Here is a 22851-nt window from a genome sequence, read left to right on the forward strand (position 1 = left end):
GAGGAATCTAGCTGTATGAAGGAGTCAGACAAGTCTTCATGGTAGCTATAATCTGCCTTTTGATTAATATCTGATAAAGTGTTTTTTTCTCTTGCCTTATGCCAAGTTTATGCAGATTTCTGCACAACCAATGCCAAGTATCCTCTGAAAACAGAGGCCTTTGTCATTTTGTCTTTATACCACTAAGATCTGATGTTGAGATTTGGGTTTGGAAGGCTTAACGACTTTAAGAAAATTAAGCTAGTGCTACCTAGGAGGTAGGAGGTAAGAAATTTATTATTCCTCAATCCATGCTGTGAACAAAATATATAAATATGATGCTTTTGGCAGGTACTTTAATGTCTATTTTTAAAATTGAATTTCAATTTTAATTGCAAAAGAAATGATGGGGCAACCCTAGTGTCGTCTTTCATCTCACACTGAAGATGAAGCCTGTCATCTTTTCACTGAAGTACTTGACACTCTGGAGGAGTAACCAGAGATGATAATTCTGTTTTTCAATGTTAAAAATACCACATCATTTCATTTTCATAGGGCTCATTCACTTCCCAAGCACTTTTTGATAAATCGCTGCATCTGTTCCTACTTGCTCATCCCACATATATCATGGTCCTAAGGGCTTCTGTACCTGGAATACTGCAACAGCCTCTCTTTCCTTCCTTCTTCTTGCCCATATGTTCCCAACTGTAATTCTACACTGGAGTCACCTAGGGGACTTTCAAAAGACACTGAGAACTGGACCCCAATTCAGACCTTAATTAATTCACAACCCCTGAGGATGGGGCTCAAATGTTATTTATTTACTTATTCATTTTTCTTTTTACATTCCTCAGGTGACTCTAAAGGGGAGCTAGTTCTAACCGCTGTTCTAACTTCTTGCCTAATTATTGTATCCTAAATTCTACTATTATATTCATCCTCCTCGAACTCTGTTCTGTTTACCTCATCATTTGACCATTCTGCAGCTCTTAAAACTCCTTTCCCCATGAATGTCTGGAATATAATATTCCTTTCTAGTTCTTTGTTTCTTGATGTTCTATCATCTCAGTTTCCCAAAATATATTCCCTGTCACTAGTTTTGCAAAAAATGTCTCTCGTTGTGTAAGCCAGACCCTATTGGTTATTCTTCATTCCCTTACTTCTTCATCACCTGTATTCAATGAATCATAAGTTATATTGATTTTCCTTCCAAAGTAACTTTTAAGTTCATCATTTATTTTCATCTCTACCTTCTATCTGCCAGTCATCTTGGGCATGGACTACTGAAATAAACTGAGATGGTCTCTCAACTCCTTTTCTCTTCCTGCAGTTGATTCTCCACAAAATCACCAATGAAACTACTGTGAAACAAAATCTCTCATCATATAACTCTCGTTAATGTTTTCTTATTGCTTTTGAGAAATCATTGCAGTGCCCTCATTAAAGTCTGTATGGTCTGGCCTCTAGTAAATTCACCCAAAGAGCAAATTCCTCTTTGGGTGTTTCATACCTTTGACCAACATCTTCCAGCTTTCTTGTGTTTCCTTAGGAAGCTGTGCTTCCTCACACATGCTGCTTCCCTCTTCTCTTTGTCCTTTGTACTTAGGTAAATTTCTACTCATTCTTCAGAAATTAGCTTGAACATAATTTTCTCAAGACCAGGTCAGGGCTGCCTGTTTTATGCTCCCATGATAATCCGTTTTTCTTAATTGCACTTTCCACATTTTCAAGTAAATCACTATTTTGTTGTCTAACATCTGCTTCTCCCATTAGATTATAAACTTTATAAAGTTAAGGAAGGTGTCTGTCTCTTTCACTTACCATTTTATTCCCATGTTTATCATAGTACTTGGCACATAAAAGATGCTCAGTGACTGATGCTGAATAAGTGAATGAATGAATTCATGCATTAGCAGAGAGGCTTTGCAGAGCTGGAAGAGTTGCAGGGTTCGTTTTCAAGCACTCAAATATTCTCTCTATTTCAGGGAGGATTAAAAGCAGTGGTGTGGACAGATGCATTTCAGATGGTTGTCATGATTGTGGGCTTCTTAACGGTTCTCATTCAAGGATCAACTCATGTTGGGGGATTCCACAATGTATTAGAGCAATCAGCAAATGGATCCCGACTACATATATTTGAGTATGTCCAATGCAATTTTTTCATACTTTACAAAGATTTAGCCACATGACCTTATCACCTAAAATAATATCTGGGCATCAGGGAATACCTTTGTTCACTCATTTCTCTCTGTCTCATAGCTTTGATGTAGATCCTCTCAGGCGACACACTTTTTGGACTATCACAGTGGGAGGAACTTTTACATGGCTCGGAATCTATGGGGTCAATCAATCAACTATCCAGCGATGCATCTCTTGCAAAACAGAAAAGCATGCTAAGCTGTAAGTTCTCAATCAAGAAAATTGTTATGTTTTATCTTACCTTACAGGTACTTATTATATATTAATACTTCCTCTTGGGGTGTGTGTGTGTGTGTGTGTGTGTGTGTGTGTGTGTAAGAAAGAGGCAGAGAGACTCATTTAACTGTTTCAACTTTTTGAGCCTAGCGTTACTACTCTTATCTCAGCAGGAAGTGGCAGAGCTAGGGTGTAAACTGAAGTCTGTTTGCCTTTTCTCTCAATTATTTGCTGCCTTCATTTATTGAGAAATTACTAGATTCAATTAGGTGCTGTGGGTGGCAATGCAGAGGTAAATAGCTCACATTTCCTCCTCACTTGATTTAGCATGTGGTCTCTTCAACTATTATTTTTCTTTTCATGGGTTAAAAGGTAAACTGAGGCACAATTAAATTTTTAAAGAGATTATTTGAGTGAACAGTGATTTATGAATTAGGCAGCTACCAAATAGAAGTAGCTCAGGGCTTCCATTGAGGGAACACAAGGGGAAAAATTATAGGATAAACATGGAAGTGGAGCGAAGAGAATATTTGGCTGGTTACAGCTGTACAGTTGTCTTACTTGGTCTATCCTGTTGGAAATTTCTTAGTTAGGTATCTATAAGTTAGTTTGTGGCTTCTGATTAGTTAGCACTAAGTTTTATTTTTTTTCTTTGATAGGCATTTACCAGAATTAGCCCAAGTTAAGCTTCATTTATATTTGCAAAGGTTAAGCTCACTTAACAGATGTTTGTACTCTTAAAGTTTCCAAGGAGAGTTTAAAAAAATAAGAAAACCTGGGGTAATGTGGCAAGCCACAATGGGACTTCAGCTGCTCTGACTCATTCCTGGTTGGCTTGCTCTGAAGAGACACAGGCAGGGTCACAAGCATCAAGCATATTCCAAGCCCTGCAAACTACTCCATGCTCCAAAATGGGGACCGAAGTTATATACACACTTTCACAAAACTAGCAGAAATAAGCCAGAACTGCATCCACAATGATTTTTCATCTTCAGTTCTACTTCCCAAGGTTTTGACCTCACCAGCTTTTCTTAGAGAAACCGTCACTATATTTCCCCAGGTAATTTTAAAATAATTTCAATGCACAGTTTCTTATGTTCACTGAATAAAATATAAAATTGCCTGGAAATGATTCAACTACTTTGTAACTTGAATTCCAAAAGGAGAACTATCATGTTCTCCTTATATATTTCATAGCTCTCAGAATAAGGAAATAAAAGCATTATCTGGTATTTCATCAGTTTACTGGTAAACATATTCAAATCTTATTGTAATAAATAATATTGTAACAAACCTTCAATACATGTGGTTGTCTCTTTATCAAATAGCTGTGTTATTGAAAGTGTATGTGACTTTGATCTGAAAATTCATTTAAAATTCTGCTCTAGAATAAATTATAGTTGGCTATACCTGTAAAGAGAAGAATTCTTTGGTAAAATAAATAATAATTATTTGTTATATCTAGTTTTTAAAAATCTTATGAGTTTATATTATTTTCTTTTATGAATATGCCTAACTTCTTTATGTTAATACCTGTAGTTAGGCAATATGTCTTTTTAATCATTTTTCCCCACAAGACCAAGAACAATGCTTTGTGCTTATTAAATGTTTATTGTTTATTAAACAAAGTAATGCCTCAAGAAGGTCATGCTTGTGTGTATGTTTATACATAGGGACACACACATGTATGGATAAGTATATATATGTGAATGTGTATGTGTATACACTCATATATACATATCAAAGAAAAAAATGAAGCTTAAGGCTAACTATTCAGAAACCGCCAACTAACTTACAGTTATCTAACTAGGAAATTTCCAACAGGGTAGGCCAAGTAAGGCAACTGTATAGCTGTAATTAATCAATATGTGTATACACATACACACACATTTCTGTATATAAATCTTAAAGCCTCATTTAGTAAAGTAGTTTAGTTCAAGTATAATAAATATAATCCAATTCCTACAGTTGCCTGGAACTTAGAATTTGTTGTATTAGTATTTAGTGAGTATGAAAACAGACAGAAAAGGAGGCATGCTCATGAAGAAAGAAATGTACATAATTTTCTAACATTTCCTAACGAATGTACATAATTTTCTCACCTTCAGGATTGCCATTGCTGATTCTACTCATCCCCACTCCCATGAAGGGATCAGGACAGTGATAGTAATTTTGTGAGAATATTGAAAGATGAAACATAAAATTCTCTTTAGATAAGAGTTCTCTTGAGAGAATCTTAGGTTAATAAAATAAGGGTTAATAAAATTCAGGAGAGAGAAATCGATTCAGATGTTCTATACAGTTGCAGTACACAGAGCTGGAAGGAGATTGCTGTGGTGGAGAAACTGTGAGGGCTCCCATTTGTCACACAGCAGGGGCTTTGAGGGCACTCCGGGGACACTCAGAGTCAGCTGCTGACTGACTCTCACCTAGGCTCTGGAGATGCTGATTAGATGTTCTGCCTTTGTTCCATTATCTGAGAGCCTAATGTAATTAAAACATTCTATGGGGCTTAGAAAAAGTCTCTGGTACTTGAAGAAAATACATCCTGCAAAATAAGTAGGTAAAAATAGATCCATAAAGTTTACACTGAAGGTGGGTTAGAATCAGGAGTGGCTCATATACATACATTTGGTTTCATGACTAGAAATGTGATTACTCACCAAAGACAACTTAATCTTAAGCCAAATCTTTCTTGCATCTAGAAATAGTATCACTTACCAAGACAATTACATGTGCTTCCTAGAAGCTGACTGTTTCTGTTTCTAAATCTTTGTTTATCTTTCAGGTCTGCTGGTAGCAAATGGTGCCATGAGGGGAGAAGGAGTTGATACAGGGTATCACGTCCCATCTCCCAGTTACGATGAGCACCTCTACATACAGTTGCTTTTCCATTTCCATTTCCTTAGTTTTTTTTCCTCATATCTCTATCATATCTAAAATGATCTTATTTATTTATTTTATTTCAGTGTTCATTACCTGCTTCTAATCCCAAAATGTATTCTCCACGAGGTTCTTCTGCATTGATTCCTGCTGTGGCCACAGTACCTAGAACAGGGCCTGCCTGGTACAGAGTTGCCCAATAAATGTTTTTGAATGGATCAATGAAAAAACCTACTTTACAAACAGAAGAATTAGCCCTATATAGAACCAAAGTCCACTTCAAATGAGAAAGAATTCAAAATATAATGACTTTAATGTTCTATTGCCACTGGTTTCTCATTTCTCATAATTGACTGATGAAGTTATAAAATTGTTTTGGATACTATATGACTGTCCTCTGTATGGCTATATAACCTCCACATATTTTTACAGAGTGTAACTCATTAAATTCTCACATTCCTGTAATAAACAGTAAGGCAGTTATATTCTTTTTACAGATGATATAACTGACTCAGAGTGTTATGTGACTTTTCTAAAGTCACACAATTGTTAAGCATAAAGACTTTTAACTCCAGGTCCAATGGTATTTTTAAAAAAGAAATAGTGTAAAAAATGCAATCATATAGTAATGAATTTCTACCATTAATTTCTTCAATCATTTCATTATTTCTTATCAAAAAAATTTATATTTGCTATATGCTCGAACTGTTCAGTGCTCTGCAAACACAAGATGATAATACACGAATAAATATAGAATTTCAGATCATTAATACTACAGTGACATAAGTAATTATAGTAGAAACTGACAAGAGAGCAGGAAGTGACTAAGTAACTGTTATGAAGAAGAATGAACAGGAAAGCCTTTCTAGCTGGCCAGAGCAAAGGCTTGAATAGAGTTGGCCTGAATGTTGGAGACAGCAAGAGCACAACTAATTCAATTATAGGTATTGCACATTTTATGTAGCAATTGTATTCCCAAAGCCCACCAAGAAAAACAAATAAACACATAAAAATCATAGATAAACATTGGAAAAACACTTTCAAGGAAGTCTCCTTTGAGATAAAACCTTGTTCTAAACTGTGAAGTGAAAACTCCTCTAAATAAGATAATATCTGGCATAGGCCTTATAAATGTGAGCTTGATTTAAGGGTCTTCTGAAAGTCAAGTATACCTGTACAGTATAGGTTTTAGGGGACTTTGAAATAAATGTGTGTCCTTCCATTTAAATATGATCCTCTTCAAACAATTACTAGATCTTAGACAATGTTCAGTGTTGCTCTCTTGGCCCCCTGTGGCTCTCTCTACAGTGAGGTTGTTTATTCTCTCAGACCAAGATAAGGCCAGCCTACTTTCATGTCCTCTCCGGAATTGAGGAAATTAGTAAAATTTCAACTTTCAAAGGACAATAATGAATATAACATAACCATAGAATACTATAAAAGCATCCAGGCTAGAAATAGGTATATCTGTGTGTTTTAAAACAAAATGAATTGCACCAAATAATATGGGTAAGATGATCCTAAGTTTTTCATACTTTCTGTTGTCTTTTTAAAAAATTAACTTTTATCTGTATTAATCTCCAAAGTGAGTATTTCCAACACTTATCTATTTCTATATTAGCTCATTATCTCTCTGGAAAAAAGAGATGTTAAAAATGCAAGTTGACTTTTTGACAGTTTTATGAATTGAGTAGGGGGAAAAAAATCACTTGAAGTTATATAATATGAGTGATTGGTATGTGAAATTTCATCCAAGAGAATAGATCTCATACCACACATATTGAAGCTTTGCAGAAAACTCCTGATTTCAAAGGAAAATTCACTTAAAATCTTATTTTATTTAAATTTGGTAATGAGTCTAAAAATGTAATGTTCTCAAGCAAAAAAATATTGCAAAAGTATAAAGTGTAGTGATTCATAAAGGCGATAGAATTTTATTTTACTAGGAAAAAGGCCCAAAACCCTTTACCTTGAGTACTTGGTAATGACCTCATCACACTATGATATGGTATGCAGGCTACCAATAGGCCCATGTGCTCTTTTCTAGTGCCTTGTACTTTAACTTGTTGGGTCTCTGGATCATTCTGGTGTGTGCTGTCTTCTCTGGCTTAATCATGTACTCTCACTACAAAGACTGTGACCCTTGGACTTCTGGCATCATCTCAGCACCGGACCAGGTATGGATTTTCTTGAGGACAGTGGGCAATGTCTGGAATTAGCATGCTTCTGGCCATTGGTGGGTAATATTGGCCTTTCTCTTTTTCTGCCTGGTCTTCTCCCTATTTCTCAAACCCCAAGAAGTTGGTTTCTTTCTTCTCTTGGGTGATATCAGCACCTACCAGGTTCTAATACAGGGAAATGAGCATGTAAAAAAGAGGGCCCCTCACCTTGTTCCTGAAGACAAGGTCTGGCAGCATAGCAAGGCTGGAGAGAATGGAATGCAGGCTTCAACCATGGCATGGATGTGGCTGTTCCCTTTGGAATTTTCCTACAGGTTTCACAGTTGATAAGGAACCTCAGATTGAACAAAATGACCCTTATTTCCACAATGCCTGCCTCTTATCATGTCTTCACAGCATAACTTAAACATCATGCTGATATACTACAGTAAACATGGTTTTACAAACTCCATTTATGGAGAATATGTCCAAGAGAAGCAATCATTTGCCTTCTCTCCATATATATATTTAACTGTCCTGCTCTGTCAAAGAGGGGCTCCTCTGCTGCAAACCTGGATGTAGAGTAGAGCATCATACATAGATTCCCTGAAGACTTCTTTTATGGATTTGATTTTAGGACTTAGTTGCTAACATTCAGGATAAACAGGAAAGAAAATGGCATACATTGAAAAGAAGGAAAATAAACTTTCTATTTCCTTTGGCTAAAAAGCTATTTTCCCACATTTCAAACACTGCCAAGAAGACCACTAATGCTATTTTTTTCTCTCTCTCTTTTCTTTTCTTTCTTTCTTCTTTTTATTTTTTGCCTCCTCTTCAGCTGATGCCATACTTTGTCATGGAAATATTTGACACAATGCCAGGACTGCCAGGACTTTTTGTGGCTTGTGCCTTCAGTGGAACTCTGAGGTTAGTGTATCAACAACAATCTGATGATGATGATGATGATGGGAAGGATGACAAGGATGATGGTGTAGTGATCAACAGTATTTAGCAAGCACTCACTGTGTGTGAACTGCCCTACTGAATGTGTTATTTGTATTTGCTCATTAATTGTCACACAACATATGAGGCTAGAACTTTACTCATCATCAGCGTACAGATAAGGAAACTGAGATTTAGCAAGACAGAAAAATTACCCACGGTGAGTTAGTAAACTGCAGGGGCTGGATGTAAGCCTTGGTCTGTCCGTATTCAAGACTTTTATGCTCATTATTTTACCTTGTCTCATGCTAACTGCCCCCACAATTTCATATCATCTTTACAGAAAGCAGCTCACTCTGCTGGCTCTTCTCATTCATTCCGATACAATATATATAATCATGTGCCACGTGACATTTCAGTCAATGAGGGACTGCATCTATGATGGTGACCCCATATTTGAATACCATATTTTTATCATACCTTTCCTATGTTTCAGTACACAAATGCTTTGCCGTTGTGTTACAATTGCCTACAGTATTTAGGACAGTAACATTCTGTACAGGTTTGTAACCTGGGAGCAATAGGCTATACCATATACCCTAGGTGTACAGCAGGCAATGCCATCTAGGTTTGTGTAAGTACATTATGATGTTTGCACAATGGTGAAATCACCTAACAATGCATTTTCTCAGAGCATAGCCTGTCATTAAGCTATACATGACTATATATTCCACACATCTAGTTTTTGCATTCCATTCATCTCATCTTTAATAATACACCCAGACAGCTAATAACTTCCATTCCCCAAATAAGGGCATTATTCTAAACACAAAATCATTGATGCATTTATTGTGACAAATATTTTAGAAGGCTTATATTATACCAGACACAGTTGGTGACATTAAGAATATTACAGTGAACAAGACTGATAAAAGCAATAAGCGTTGTCCTTATACAGAGTTTGCTTTCTAACAGACATGGCAGATGACCAATATGTAAGTAAAAATGATAAACAAGATTTTGTCTGAAAATAACAAATAGTATAAAGGAAATAACAGCGTGTATCCTAAAGAGAGGTGAGTGTTCTAATTCTGACAGGGTCTTTAAGGACAGGGTCTTTAAGGAACTCCTTTCTGAGTATGATATTTGTATTGAAATCTAAAGAATGCAGAAAAGCCATCTATGTGAAGAGCACAAGCAGGAACATTTAGAGGCAGGAGGAAATGCAAATACTAAAGCCCTGGAGAGACAAACTGTCTGCAGTGTTTGAGGAATAGAGGAAGCATTGGCACCTAAGGCCCTGGGAGGAGAGCAGGTGGGGATGAGTTAGAAGTGAGCAAGAATCAGATCATGATGAGCCTGCAATGGTAGTTTGCATTTCAAGTGGGATGGGAAGTCATTAGAAGGTTTGAAACCAAAGGGAGTGAGTGACATACAAATTGAAGACTTCCTGTGTCAGGAAGATTTGAGCTCTTCTTTTTATATATAAGAAAAATAGCCAATTGACCTAGGTTAAAGACTTTTTTTTTCTCATTTGTTCATTGTCTATTTGCTTTATTAATACCATTTTGAGCACATGAAGATTTTAATTCATGTTAATGTTTTACACTATGATTTCAGGGTTAACATCATTCTCAGAAAGGTTTCTCCATTCTATGATTGTAAATAATCATCCAGACACCATTCTAGTGTACTTATGGTTTTATTAAATATTAAAGTTATTAAATTATCTAGACTATACATGTGATATAAGAAATTAAGTGAAGTTCCTGCTTTATTTTCCTTGTAAACTAGTAACCAAGTTGTCCTATTTATCTTTAATAAGTAGGCCACCTTTTTACCACTGACTTGAAATATTACTTTTATTATATTCTATATTTGTCTATGTATTTGTATTTGCAACTTCTTCTTAATTTTCTTTTACATTATTTTGATCTATTGGTCTTTAGCTATGCCAACACCAATAATTTTGATGACTGTGCTTTAAAATATAATTTATCTATTAGGCTGATACCTTCATTAATTTTATTTTACAGAATTTTTCTGATATCTAGGGGTTTTAAAAAACATTTTTAGTTGATACTTTAGGGTTTGATTGTAATCAAATATCTGCAAATACTCTTGACTTTTTTTCTTTTTCATAGACATACTTCTATGTTTTTCTCATATAATGGTGCTTTGAGAACATTGATAAATAATTAGGGTAATAGCAGAAATTCTTGTTTTATTATGTACTCTAAAAGGAATATTTCTTTGGTTTTACCATTTAATAAGATATTGGCTTTTGGTTTGAAAGATATTATTTTTACTTGAGAATATTCACATAAATTACTTAAAAAGTAGAAGAATGAAATGCATATATTTATGCTAATTTTAGAAAATATGTTTATCTAAGAGGTATTTGTGGTACAATTTTAGCATTTTTGAATGGCTATATATATTTGCTTTTTAAAAACTTTTAGCAGGTTTATATGTTGACAGATTTCCAAAATAGCGATATCCTTGAATTTATATAATGACTTTACCTTGTGATTTAAATTTAGTGTACTGCTGAATTGTTTTTACTAATATTGTTTTTAGAATTATGCATCAATAGCAAACAGTGACAGTGTCCTGTGGTATTAGGATCTCAAGGAAATTAAGGACAGAGATAGTGAGCACCAGAGAATCAAACACCAGTAAGGGTTACACTCTGTCTTTTCTTTTGTCCCTCTCTACATGCTTTATTGTTTATCTTATTCTGAGGCTGACTCTCTCCAGACTGGAGAAATATGGCTGTTAACAGATTAAATCCCCCATAAAAGAATAGTTGACTCCTTTATTGAAAGTCCAAAATTTTCAAGGAAGAAACACACTGGACAACATATCTTATAGGGAGATTACTACTGCTATAACTACAAGGAGACTGTGGAGATAGAGAAAGAAAAAGACAGGAGTGGGAATAGAATGGGGAAGATGGTGGTTGAGAGGCAGGGGAAAAAATAGATTTTTGCTATCTTGTAGCAGCTTTAGAATCTGAGAATTGACATATGGATACACCTGACTGCCAAAGCAAACCTGCAGAGATTCTGCAAACATCCTTCTGGGCCAGATTCAACTTTCTGCTCCCTCCCACCCAATGGATTCAAAGATTAACCTTGATGTTGGAAACTTTCACAAGATGTACATTGAGACAAAGATTTGGGGAGCATAAAAAGTCCTTTTATTTAATCCCCTTCTCTCCTTATTCAACTTTTATGGAGCTCCAGATAGAAGAGGAGTCTGGCAGGGAACACATGTCATGTTTTGATTCTTAGGTAATAGGAATAGTGCCCCCAAAGCACTTATTTCAGATATGGGTTTTGGACAGTTTTTACTTTCTATATATATATATCACTTAGAGAAGTCATAGCTATAGCTTGTTTTCAAGTGAGCTCTGGAGGATAACAGAATAATTTTTTATGAATATCAATGGAAAACTTACAGATTGCTAGCCGTGCTTTGTTCATTGGCCTGTTCATTTTCCAGAATTTTTTTTCATAGTTGTGATTTTGCATCACTTGAATTGAATATATTATCTATTCCAATAGCTAAAATATACCTGGTCTGTAGGAGGAATTAAAGGAATTCTGCAAAGAAAACCCCAACATTCAGGTGCTCTGTTACCTAAGCAGGTTTTAGGTCCAGTAAGATTGGGCTCTGATTGGAAAGTGAGAGAGGGAATATCAGAGGTTTTATGCAGTTTTGATTTGTGACTACTTCCCAGACTTACCTTTTACCACTCTCTCTTTTACTATTGTAATATCATTCTAGCAACTCTGGTAGCCTCAGGTTGTTGAATATAACAGCTCCTTTTTGTCTTGAGATACCTATCTGTAATTTTTCCTTCATCCTAGAACATCTTTTTTTTTTTTCCACTATGCAAGGACCCTCCCAGTGCTTGTCACTTCCTAAGGAAGGAATTTCCTAACTACGTATCGGTTTAGGCCTCTGTATGCTCTTATAGCATCTTGCTATTTCCCTTCACAAAAATTTCACAACTATAAGGAGGTATATATTGGTTGTTAAATGTTTGTGTACCAGTTAGAGTGCAAGATCTACATCTTTCTGGTTCACCATTGTATGACTGATACCCAGAATGAATAAAAGGATGTATAAATAAATGAATGAATAATTAATGAGTGGCAGGCTTTACTGATTCTTGGGTTAGGGTAGTCACTACTTTCTGCCTCCACTCCAACCTGAACATACACATAGACACACTTGAAAGAACAATAGCACAAAAAAGATTTGAAAGATGAGTAAAGAGGCCATAGTTCCCATGGAGTCTCAGAAGATGGAGATATGTGTACATCTGTTTTTCCTAGAGCCCTGCCTTATCTATCTGCCCTGGACAAGAGGGCAGGCTGGTAGCTCTGCCTTCTTTAGCTTAGACTGTGTTCTCACTTTTCTTTCCTTATAGCACCGTGGCTGCCAGCATCAATGCCTTGGCAACAGTGACCTTTGAGGATTTTATCAAGAGCTGTTTTCCCCATCTCTCCGACAAGCTGAGCACCTGGATCAGTAAAGGCTTATGTAGGTACAGCTGGTGGACCTTCTATTCCATATCATGAAATGTGCATGTGGTACATGTCAAAATCCTGCATGTGGGACACACTTATAAACACAAATGCACAGTGAGATATGTGAAGAATCCCACATATAGATTCCTGCACTCCTGAAGATCCAGCAGAGTGACTGGCTAGTTTACCTTAACTGACTTTATTTTCAGATACTCTTCTATACTCACCCTATACTCTAGACCAGGCTTGTCCAACCAACAGCCCATGGGCCACATGCAGCCCAGAACAGCTTTGAATGTGGCCCAACACAAATTTGTAAACTTTCTTAAAACATTATTGATTTTTTTTTGGTAATTTTTTAATCTTATTGGCTATCATTAGTGCTAGTGTATTTTATGTGTAGTCCAAGACAATACCTTCTTTCAGTGTGGCTCAGGGAGGCCAAAAGATTGGACACTCCTGCAGACTTATTACATCAATGTCTCTTGATTATGCTGTGTGATGGTCATATTAGTCTCTTTACATGGGAAGATGTTCTGCTCACTATGGCCAGTCACTTTGACAAGAAAAACCAAATTCTTTTCTAAAGAATCATTCCTTATTACCAAACTCCCAGTAACCCCCTCAAAGAATAATTGTTCCTTTCTTAATCATGCAATTGCATATTATGTTTATAATCACTTAAGCACTTATCAGAGTGAATTGCAGTTTCACATGGTTTACTTTTTAAAGTAAAAACAAATTGTATATTTACTTACTAATAGAAAATGTAGGTAATTTGGGAAAATTTATGTACCTTGTTAAATGAAATTATATCTATCTAACTTTGTTCCTGGTTCTTTTTCCCTGACATACTTGTGACATACACAATAACATATTGTGTTATTTTGTATTTTTTTAAAACATGGTATTTGAATGACTGAACAAGTATTAAACTTTCAACTATATCTGTATTGTTTTTCCCTAACTCAAACTTCTAAAAGAAAATTACCAGGTTAAATAATACAAATTCACTGATATTTCTTGGTACATAGTAAGAAATCTGGTTCTAGCAGAATTGAATCAATAATGATATATGGCAGCAGTGAGTGTTGATATATATATTTTTTGTGCTTAATATTAGTATTTTTTTTAATTGTATTTGGGCTCTGGGGTACATGTGCACATCCTGTGTGCTGCAGGATTGCTGCTTAGGTACATACATGCCATGGTGGTTTGCTGTCTTCATCCCCACCCCGCCCCCCACGCCATCGCTTACATCAGGCATTTCTCCCAGAGTTATTCCTCCTCATCCTCCCCATGTCCCCTCGCTGTCCCTCCCCTCCCCTCTACTCCCCCACCTAGCGCTGTGAGTGTTCTTCCTGTGCCCAAGTTTCTCATTGTTCATCACTCGCCTATGAGTAAAAACATGCAGTGTTTGGTTTTCTGTTCTTGTGTCAGTTTGCTGAGAATGTGGTTTCTAGATTCATCCATGTCTCTACAAAGGATACGAGCTAGTCATTTTTTTATGGCTGCATACTCTTCCATGGTGTATATGTGCCACATTTTCCCTTTCCAGTCTATCATTGATGGGCATTGGGTTGGTTCCAGGTCTTTGCTATCGTAAACAGTGCCAAAATGAACATACGTGTGCATGTGTCTTTATAATAGAATGATTTATAAACCTTTCGGTATATACCCAGTTATGGGATTGCTGGGTCAAATGGAATTTCTATTTCTAGATCCTTGAGGAATTGCCACACTGTCTTCCATAATGGTTGAACTAATTTACACTCCCACCAACAGTGTAAAAGTGTTCCTGTTTCTCCACATCCTCTCCAGCATCTGTTGTCTCCAGATTTTTTAAAGATTGCCATTCTAATTGGCATGAGATGGTATCTCAATGTGGTTTTGATTTGCATTTCTCTAATGACCAATGATGATGAGCATTTTTTCATATGTTTCTTGGCCACATATTTGTCTTCTTTTGAAAAGTATCTGTTCGTATCCTTTGCCCACTTTTGAATGAGTTTGTTTGTTTTTTTCTTGTAAATCTGCTTTAGTTCCTTCTGGATATTAGCCCTTTGTCTGATGGGTAGATTGCAAAAATGTTTTCCCATTCTGTTGGTTGCTGGTTTACTCTAATGATTGTTTCTTTTGCTGTGCAGAAACTCTTAAGTTTAATTAGATCCCATTTGTCTATTTTGGCTTTTGTTGCCATTGCTTTGGGTGTTTTAGTCATGAAGTCCTTGCCCATGCCTATGTCTTGAATGGTGTTGCCTAGGTTTTCTTCTAGGGTTTTTATGGTGTTAGTTCTTATGTTTAAATCTTTAATCCATCTGGAGTTAATTTTTGTATAAGGTGTAAGGAAGGGGTCTAGTTTCTGCTTTCTGCACATGACTAGCCAGTTTTCCCAACACCATTTATTAAACAGAAAATCCTTTCCCCACTGGTTATTTTTGTCAGGTTTGTCGAAGACCAGATGTTTGTAAATGTGTGACATTGCCTCCGAGGCCTCTGTTCTGTTCCATTGGTCTATATCTCTGTTTTTGTACCAGTACCATGCTGTTTTGATTACTGTAGACTTGTAGTATAGTTTGAAGTCAGGTAGCGTGATGCCTCCAGCTTTGTTCTTTTTGCTTAGGATTGTCTTGGCTATGGGGTCTCTCTTTTGGTTCCATATGAAGTTTAAAGTGTTTTTTTCCAGTTCTGTGAAGAAGGTCTATGGTAGCTTGATGGGGATAGCATTGAATCTATAAATTACTTTGGACAGTATGGCCATTTTCACAATATTGATTCTTCCTAACCATGAGCATGGAATGTTTTTCCATCTGTTTGTGTCCTCTCTTATTTCCTTGATCAGTGGTTTGTAGTTCTCCTTGAAGAGATCTTTTACATCCTTTGTTAGTTGTATTCCTAGGTATTTTATTCTCTTTGTAGCAATTGTAAATGGGAGTTCATTCATGATTTGGCTCTCTGTCTGTTATTGATGTATAGGAATGCTTGTGATTCCTGCACATTGATTTTGTACCCTGAGGCTTTGCCGAAGTTGCTTATCAGCTTAAGGAGGTTTTGGGCTGAGACGAGTGGTCTTCTAAATATACAATCCTGTCATCTGCAAATAGGGACAATTTGACTTCCTCCTTTCCTAATTGAATACCTTTGTTTCGTTTTCTTGCCTAATTGCTCTGGCTAGAACTTCCAATACTATATTGAATAGGAGTGGTGAGAGAGGGCATCCTTGTCTAGTGCAAGTTTTTAAAGGGAATGCTTCTAATTTTTGCCTATTCAGTATGATATTGGCTGTGGGTTTGTTGGAAATAGCTTTTATCGTCCTGAGATATGTTCCATTGATACCTAGTTTATTGAGAGTTTTTAGCATAAAGGGCTGTGAATTTTGTCAAAGGCCTTCTCTGCATTTATTGAGATAATCATGTGGTTTTTGTCTTTGGTTCTGTTTATGTGGTGAATTACATTTATAGATTTGTGTATGTTGAACCAGCCTTGCATTCCCAGGATGAAGGCTACTTGATCATGGTGGATAGGCTTTCTGATATGCTGTTGAATTCAGTTTGCCAGTATTTTATTGAAGATTTTTGCATCAATGTTGATCATGAATATTGGCCTGAGGTTTTCTTTTTTAGTTGTGTCTCTGCCAGATTTTGGTATCAGGATGCTTTTGGTCTCATAGAAAGAGTTAGGGAAGATTTCCTCTTTTTGTATTGTTTGGAATAGTTTCAACAGGAATGGTTACAGCTCCTCTTTGTATGTCTGGTAGAATTCAGCTGTGAACCCGTCTGGACCTGGACTGTTTTTCGTTGGTAAGCTATTAATTGCTGCCTTGACTTCAGACCTTGCTATTGGTCTATTCAGGGTTTCGACTTCTTCTTGGCTTAGTCTTGGGAGTGTGCAAGTGTCCAGGAATTTATCCATTTCTTCCAGATTTACTGGTTTATGTGCATAGAGTTGTTCGTAGTAATCTCTGATGGTAGTTTGTATTTCTGAGGAATCCGTGGTGATCTCCCCTTTATCATTTTTTATTGCATCTATTTGATTATTCTCTCTTTTCTTTTTTATTAGTCTAACTAGTGGTTTGTCTATTTTGTTGACCTTTTCAAAAAACCAGATCCTGGATTTATTCATTTTTTTGAAGGGTTCTTTGTATCTCTAGCTCCTTCAGTTCTGCTCTGATCTTAGTTATTTCTTGTCTTCTGCTAGGTTTTGAGGTTTTTTTTGGATCTTGCTCCTCTAGCTCTTTCAATTTTGGCCAAAGGGTGTCGATTTTAGATCTTTCCTTCTTTCTCATGTGGGCATTTATTGCTGTAAATTTCCTTCTAGAAACTGCTTTAAATGTGTCCCATAGGATCTGGTACATTATGTCTTCATTCTTGTTGGTTTTGAAGAACATTTTTATTTCTGCCTTCATTTCATTGTTTATCTCCCACTATTATTGTGTGGGAGTCTAAGTCTCTTTGTAGGTCATTAAGAACTTGTTTTATATATCTGGGTGCTCCTGCATTGGGTGGTTTGAATTTGATCTTGCCATTTTGTTACTGGCTGGTTGTTTTGCCCATTAGTTGATGTGGCTTCTTCATTGAGTTGTTGTTCTTTACCCTGTGGTACATTTTTGCAGTGGCTGGTACTGGTTCTTCCATTCCCTGTTTGGTACTTCCTTCAGTAGCTCTTGTAAGGCAGGTCTTGTAGTGATGAAATCTCTCAGCAATTGCTTGTCCATAAAGGATTTTATTTCTCCTTCACTTATGAAGCTTAGTTTGGCCAGATATGAAATTCTGGGTTGAAAGTTCTTTTCTTTAAGGATGTTGAATATTAGTCCCTACTCCCTTCTAGCTTGTAGGGTTTCTGCCGAGAAATCCGCTGTGAGTCTGATGGTCTTTCTTTTGTGGGTGACTCGACCTTTCTCTCTGGCTGCCCTTAGGATTTTTTCTTCATTTCAACCCTGCTGAATCTGACAATTATGTGCCTTGGGGTTGCCCTTCTTGATGAATATCTTTGTGGTATTCTCTGTATTTCCTGGATTTGAATGTTGGCCTGCCTTGTTAGGTTGGGAAAGTTCTCTTGGATAATATCTTGAAGAGTGTTTTCCAACTTGGATTCATTCTCCCCGTCACATTCAGGTATGCCGAACAAGCATAGGTTAGGTCTTTTCACATGATACCATAGTTCTTGGAGGCTTTGTTTATTTTTTTCACTCTGTTTTCTCTAATCTTGCCTTCTCGTTTTATTTCATTGATTTGATTTTCTATCTCTGACATCCTTTCTTCTGCTTGATTGATTCAGCTGTTGAAACTTGTATATGCCTCATGAAGTTCTCATGCTGTGTTTTTCAGCTCCATCAAGTTGTTTATGTTCTTCTATAAGCTGGTTATTCTAGTTAGCATTTTGTCTAATCTTTTTTCAAGGTTCTTAGTTTCTTTGCATTGGGTTAGAACATGGTCTTTTAACTCAGAGGTTTGTTACCACCCACCTTCTGAAGCCTACTTCTGTCAATTCATCAAATTCATTCTCTGTCTATTTTTGTTCCCTTGATGGTGAGGAGTTGTGATCACCAGGAGAAGAGGTGTTCTGTTCTTTGATGGTTTCATCCTTTTTGCACTGGCTTTTTCCCATCTTTGTGGATTTATCTCCCTTTGATCTTTAAAGTTGGTGATTTCAGGAGGAGTCTCTGAGTGGACGTTTTTCTGTTGAGGTTGGAGCTATATCTTTTTTAGCCTGTAGAGGGCGTTGCTGGGCTCTCTCTGGTTCAGTCAGGTTATTGGGTGGGTGGGTAGTCCTTTCCCGGAGTTTATTTGCAGCTGAGATTGGCCCTGCCTTCCCAGTGGCTATCTCCTAGAGCTAAATCTTCCTGGTTGGGGTCAAACCGGTGTAGTTGCTTCCAAGCTCTCTAGCGAGGGCTTCAGTTTGACTTCTGTGGAGGTGGGGCTGCTAGGCCTTATGGTTTCTTTCCCTGCTTTCAACTCTGCCTCCTCTCTCTGTGGGATGGTCCATCCCACTGGTGTTAGTCCAAACTTCTGCCCAGGTTCCTGGGACAGCTTACTGCAGCCACTGGCACGGAGCCACTGCTCAAATCTGCCTTGACAACCCACAGCCCTCCACAGTCTATCAGGGCTCTTGTTGGCGGTGGGTAGAATTTTATATAAATGGGATCACACAATTGCATTTTTTTGGTAACACCCTTCTTACGGCATAAAGTTTTTGAGATGACATGACGCTTTGTGTGTGTTCATAGTTTATTCTTTTGTATTGCCGAATAGTATGCCATATATGCACATACCACAAATCTTTTTTTAACATCTGTTTCTATTGATGAGCCTGTACTGTTTCTGTTTGAGGTCATTATGAACAAAACTGCTATGAATAGTCTTGCACAAGTCTTTTTGTGTACATGTTTCCATTTCTCTTTGATAAATAGCTAGGTGTGGAATTGCTTAGTCAACTATCCTAATTTTAATTTCCTGTGATTTTTCCTTATCACACCTGAATCCATCTTCATCTAAACTTGTTGGTGTTGCATCCCATTTTACTGTTCTTTTCATCTTATTTGTTTTCTCTTTACCTGTATGTTCTTGCTTCATTGCGTCTGTGTATTCTTGCAGCATATTAAGATTGTCAAAGTTTTAAATTATTTTTTCTGGTTCCTAAAGTGATTTACTTGCAGAAAGCATACTATTTATTTCAGTTTTTAGGTTAATATATTTGTTACCCTTTTTGTCAACATTTTGTCATGTATTCTATATTTATTTTCTTTTTTTATTTGTGCTTGAAGAAGAAGAGAGGAATGTTGACCACATGTTTGCCAAATGGGTTGTTGAATTGCCTTGATTCTGCTCACTCTCAGTGAGAGCTGATAGCAAGCAGTTGGGCATTGCTGCTAGTATAATTCCCAGTTTCTAGCAGATATCCATGGATATGCTTGATTGAGGTAGAAGTTTCACCTATGCCTGTGTTTTGTTTTCTGATCCTCTGGATTCAGAAAACTAGGAAAACCCATAGCATTTTCTGAAACTGTGGGGCTTTCTCTCCCTCTACTGCTTTGTTTGTGGGAGATATTCCAGGTGTCTATGGAATCCTCACAAATTTCTCATAAACTTCCTACCTGGCAGGTTGCTGTTGGTTGCAGTCTAGTGGAAGTATCAAGATTTTGTGGGGAGGATAGAATCAATTCTCTAGTCAGCACAAAAAAAGAACTTTTGAACTGAGGGATGGCTGCCTAGAACTTCATTTGAACAGGTAACCATTGGACCAATGAGAGAGCAGTCAGAAGGAGAGAAAAAAACATCTTTTGTTCTGTTTTTCAGGCATATAGGACTCTCCTTTTTCATGAAGCAATACAAAGTCAGGGCAAACATTGTTTTACCTACCTAATAGTCTAATAGTAGTCTATCTATCTAATTGTAGTCTAATTTATCTATAGTAGATAGTGGGAACACTTCTAGAATTTTAACAAGTGCTTATTGATCAATCTTGACGTTTTCTTATTTTTCTGTGTCTTATTGAGAAGTTGGAAAAGACTGCCTCAAAAGTTACTAGCCTGATTTCAAGAGTGAATTCCTGATAAGAAATATCATGTACCAAATCTGATATAAAATAATAAAAATGATAAATACATAGTACTTGCTGTTTACCAGGCACTGTTCTTGGGCATATGCATATACTTGTTGGATTAATTTACAAGTAGTTACTTCCTAGAATGAAAGCTGTTAGAGACAGGAATCAAGTTCTAACTTTATAGCACTGGCATCTGGTGCAATGTCTAATCTATGGTCAGTATTCAATAAGATTGAATTAATAGTCATATTGGGAACTGTGCTGGATATATAGCTGATGGAGAATGTTTAAAAAGAATCAACATAATAGTTTTCTTTCTGTTTCTGTCACTGTGGCTCTGTCTCTGTCTATCTGCTACTTTTTGCCGTTCTATTATTTAGTTTATGTGTTATTATTGGATTTCAGGGTACTTTTGAGATGATTTTTAAACAAAGGTATATATAAAACAATGACTCTTTAAAAGATGGTTTAAAAGAAGACATTATTCCCAGCCCTTTGGGAGGCCAAGACAGGAGGATCACGAGGTCAGGTGTTTGAGACCAGCCTGGCCAATATGGTGAAACCCTGTCTCTACTAAAAATATCCAGGCATGGTGGTGCACGCCTGCAGTCCCAGCTACTTGGGAGGCTGAGGCAGGAGAATCACTTGAACCCAGGAAGTGGGGGTTGCAGTGAGCCGAGATTGCGCCACTGCACTCCAGCCTGGGCCATAGAGGGAGACACTGTCTCAAAAAAAAAAAAAAAAAAGACATTGTTTTTAAAAGATGACTAAAATGTATATAGTGATTCATTTAGTGAGCTTTTGTGATACCAGAAGAACATCATACTCTGAAGGCCCTTATGGTGATATGGAAACAAATCATTATATAATATATCTAAGGACCATAAGGATAATACAAATAAAGCACCAAAGGGAAGAATCAGAAAAACTTTCCAGATGTGCAAAACCTGTTAGGTAGAATGTGTACACATTATTTAACCATTGTTAAGATGGAAAACTATTGGAATCCTGGAATTAGTAGCTTACTTTTCAGCTTCCTGCTGGAGGGTGGTTGCCCTGGAATTAGCTTCAACCAATTTAGTCTAGATTGGTCTGGATCTTTCCCACATTTTCACGTTGTTTCCATATAACAGATTTTTTCTAGACACTTAGAAGGAAAACCTTTGAGGCTGGATACAAGTTCATTTCACCTGAACATGAGGAAGCAGGTCATTGAAACTTCTTAGTAGGGAGACTTCCTAAATGCCTCTCTTGGGGCTGATGATGGCTGAATGGGGAGGGCAATCTGTGCTGAGATCCCTTTGCAAAGGGCTGGCATCAGAGACAGTTCTGAGCGGGGACTCAAGGAATCCCTTGAAGTCAGGAATCCCTGAGGAAATTATGGTTGTAATTTTTCTTTCTTTTTTTCAGGTCTCTTGTTTGGCGTGATGTGTACATGTATGGCTGTGGCTGCATCTGTCATGGGAGGTGTTCTGCAGGTAACAAAAGAAGGAAAAGACACATTTGATTTCACAGCAACTTCCCCCCACTCTCTTCTAATGTCTTGCCTCTTCCCGCAAGATTCAAAGGCTGACATTTAATAATACCAGCTCCAAATTAAAAATACATGTAAAATGTTAACCAAAATCACTTTCAGAAGGGGAAACTATTAAAACTAGTGATGGGATAGTGAAATAAAATTAGAAACTCCTAAAAATTCACATCTGAGAATTTATTATTTTGATATAAAAGTGGTGATAATAATAGTAAAAACAATTAATATTTATCTAACATTTATATAACACTATGTTCTAGGCAGAGGCCTAAATGTATTATTTCATTTAATCTTCATCACTTCTCTTAAAGGTAGCATAATTAATGTACTAATTTTTCAGATGAAGAAACTAAGAAGTAACTGTCTCAAAGTTACATGATTAAAGAGTGGTAGAACTGGGATATCTACTCACCTCTACCTATCATCCAAGCTGAACTGACAATTCCCCTCTCCATAAAATATCAGTGCTAGAAGGAGCCTTATGGATAATCTGTTTCAACACCTTCATTTTGTAGGTGATTACAGAAAAAAAGTGAAAATATCCTGTTCAAGTTCTTACAGTTAGAGGCAAAGCTAGGTTTATGACCCAAGTCTCTTGAGCCACCGATCCCCATTTCCCATGTTGCTCAACTCACAAAGCAGCATCAGATAAGCACATCTTCAGATTCTACTCTGATTCTCTCAGTCCCCTTCTGTCTTTGTGGGGTTTTGTTTTTGTATTTGTTTTTTTGAGACAGAGTCTTGCTCTATAGTGCAATCTTGGCTCACTGCAACCTCTGCCTCCCAGGTTCAAATGATTCTCCTACCTCAGCCTCCCCAGTAGCTGGGATTACAGGTGCCAGTTGATTTTTGT

The 22851-nt window shown here is 36.8% G+C and overlaps 1 protein-coding gene across 3 annotated transcripts in view; it reads left to right on the top strand.

The window, feature by feature from the left end:
* Nucleotides 1-22851, top strand: part of SLC5A12 (solute carrier family 5 member 12) — a 56741-nt gene that overhangs the window by 18299 nt on the left and 15591 nt on the right. For all 3 annotated transcript variants that reach the window (XM_012452230.3, XM_012452229.3, XM_012452231.3), the window contains 6 exons: nt 1965-2119; nt 2239-2379; nt 7325-7454; nt 8275-8363; nt 12820-12932; nt 21875-21942. In XM_012452230.3, the coding sequence (XP_012307653.1) occupies nt 1965-2119; nt 2239-2379; nt 7325-7454; nt 8275-8363; nt 12820-12932; nt 21875-21942 (696 nt within the window). The remainder of the gene's footprint in view (nt 1-1964; nt 2120-2238; nt 2380-7324; nt 7455-8274; nt 8364-12819; nt 12933-21874; nt 21943-22851) is intronic.

This window comes from Aotus nancymaae, unplaced genomic scaffold (assembly GCF_030222135.1).
Source record: "Aotus nancymaae isolate 86718 unplaced genomic scaffold, 86718_ANA_hifiasm-v0.15.2.pri h1tg000059l, whole genome shotgun sequence".
In the NCBI taxonomy this organism is placed as follows: Eukaryota; Metazoa; Chordata; class Mammalia; order Primates; family Aotidae; genus Aotus; species Aotus nancymaae.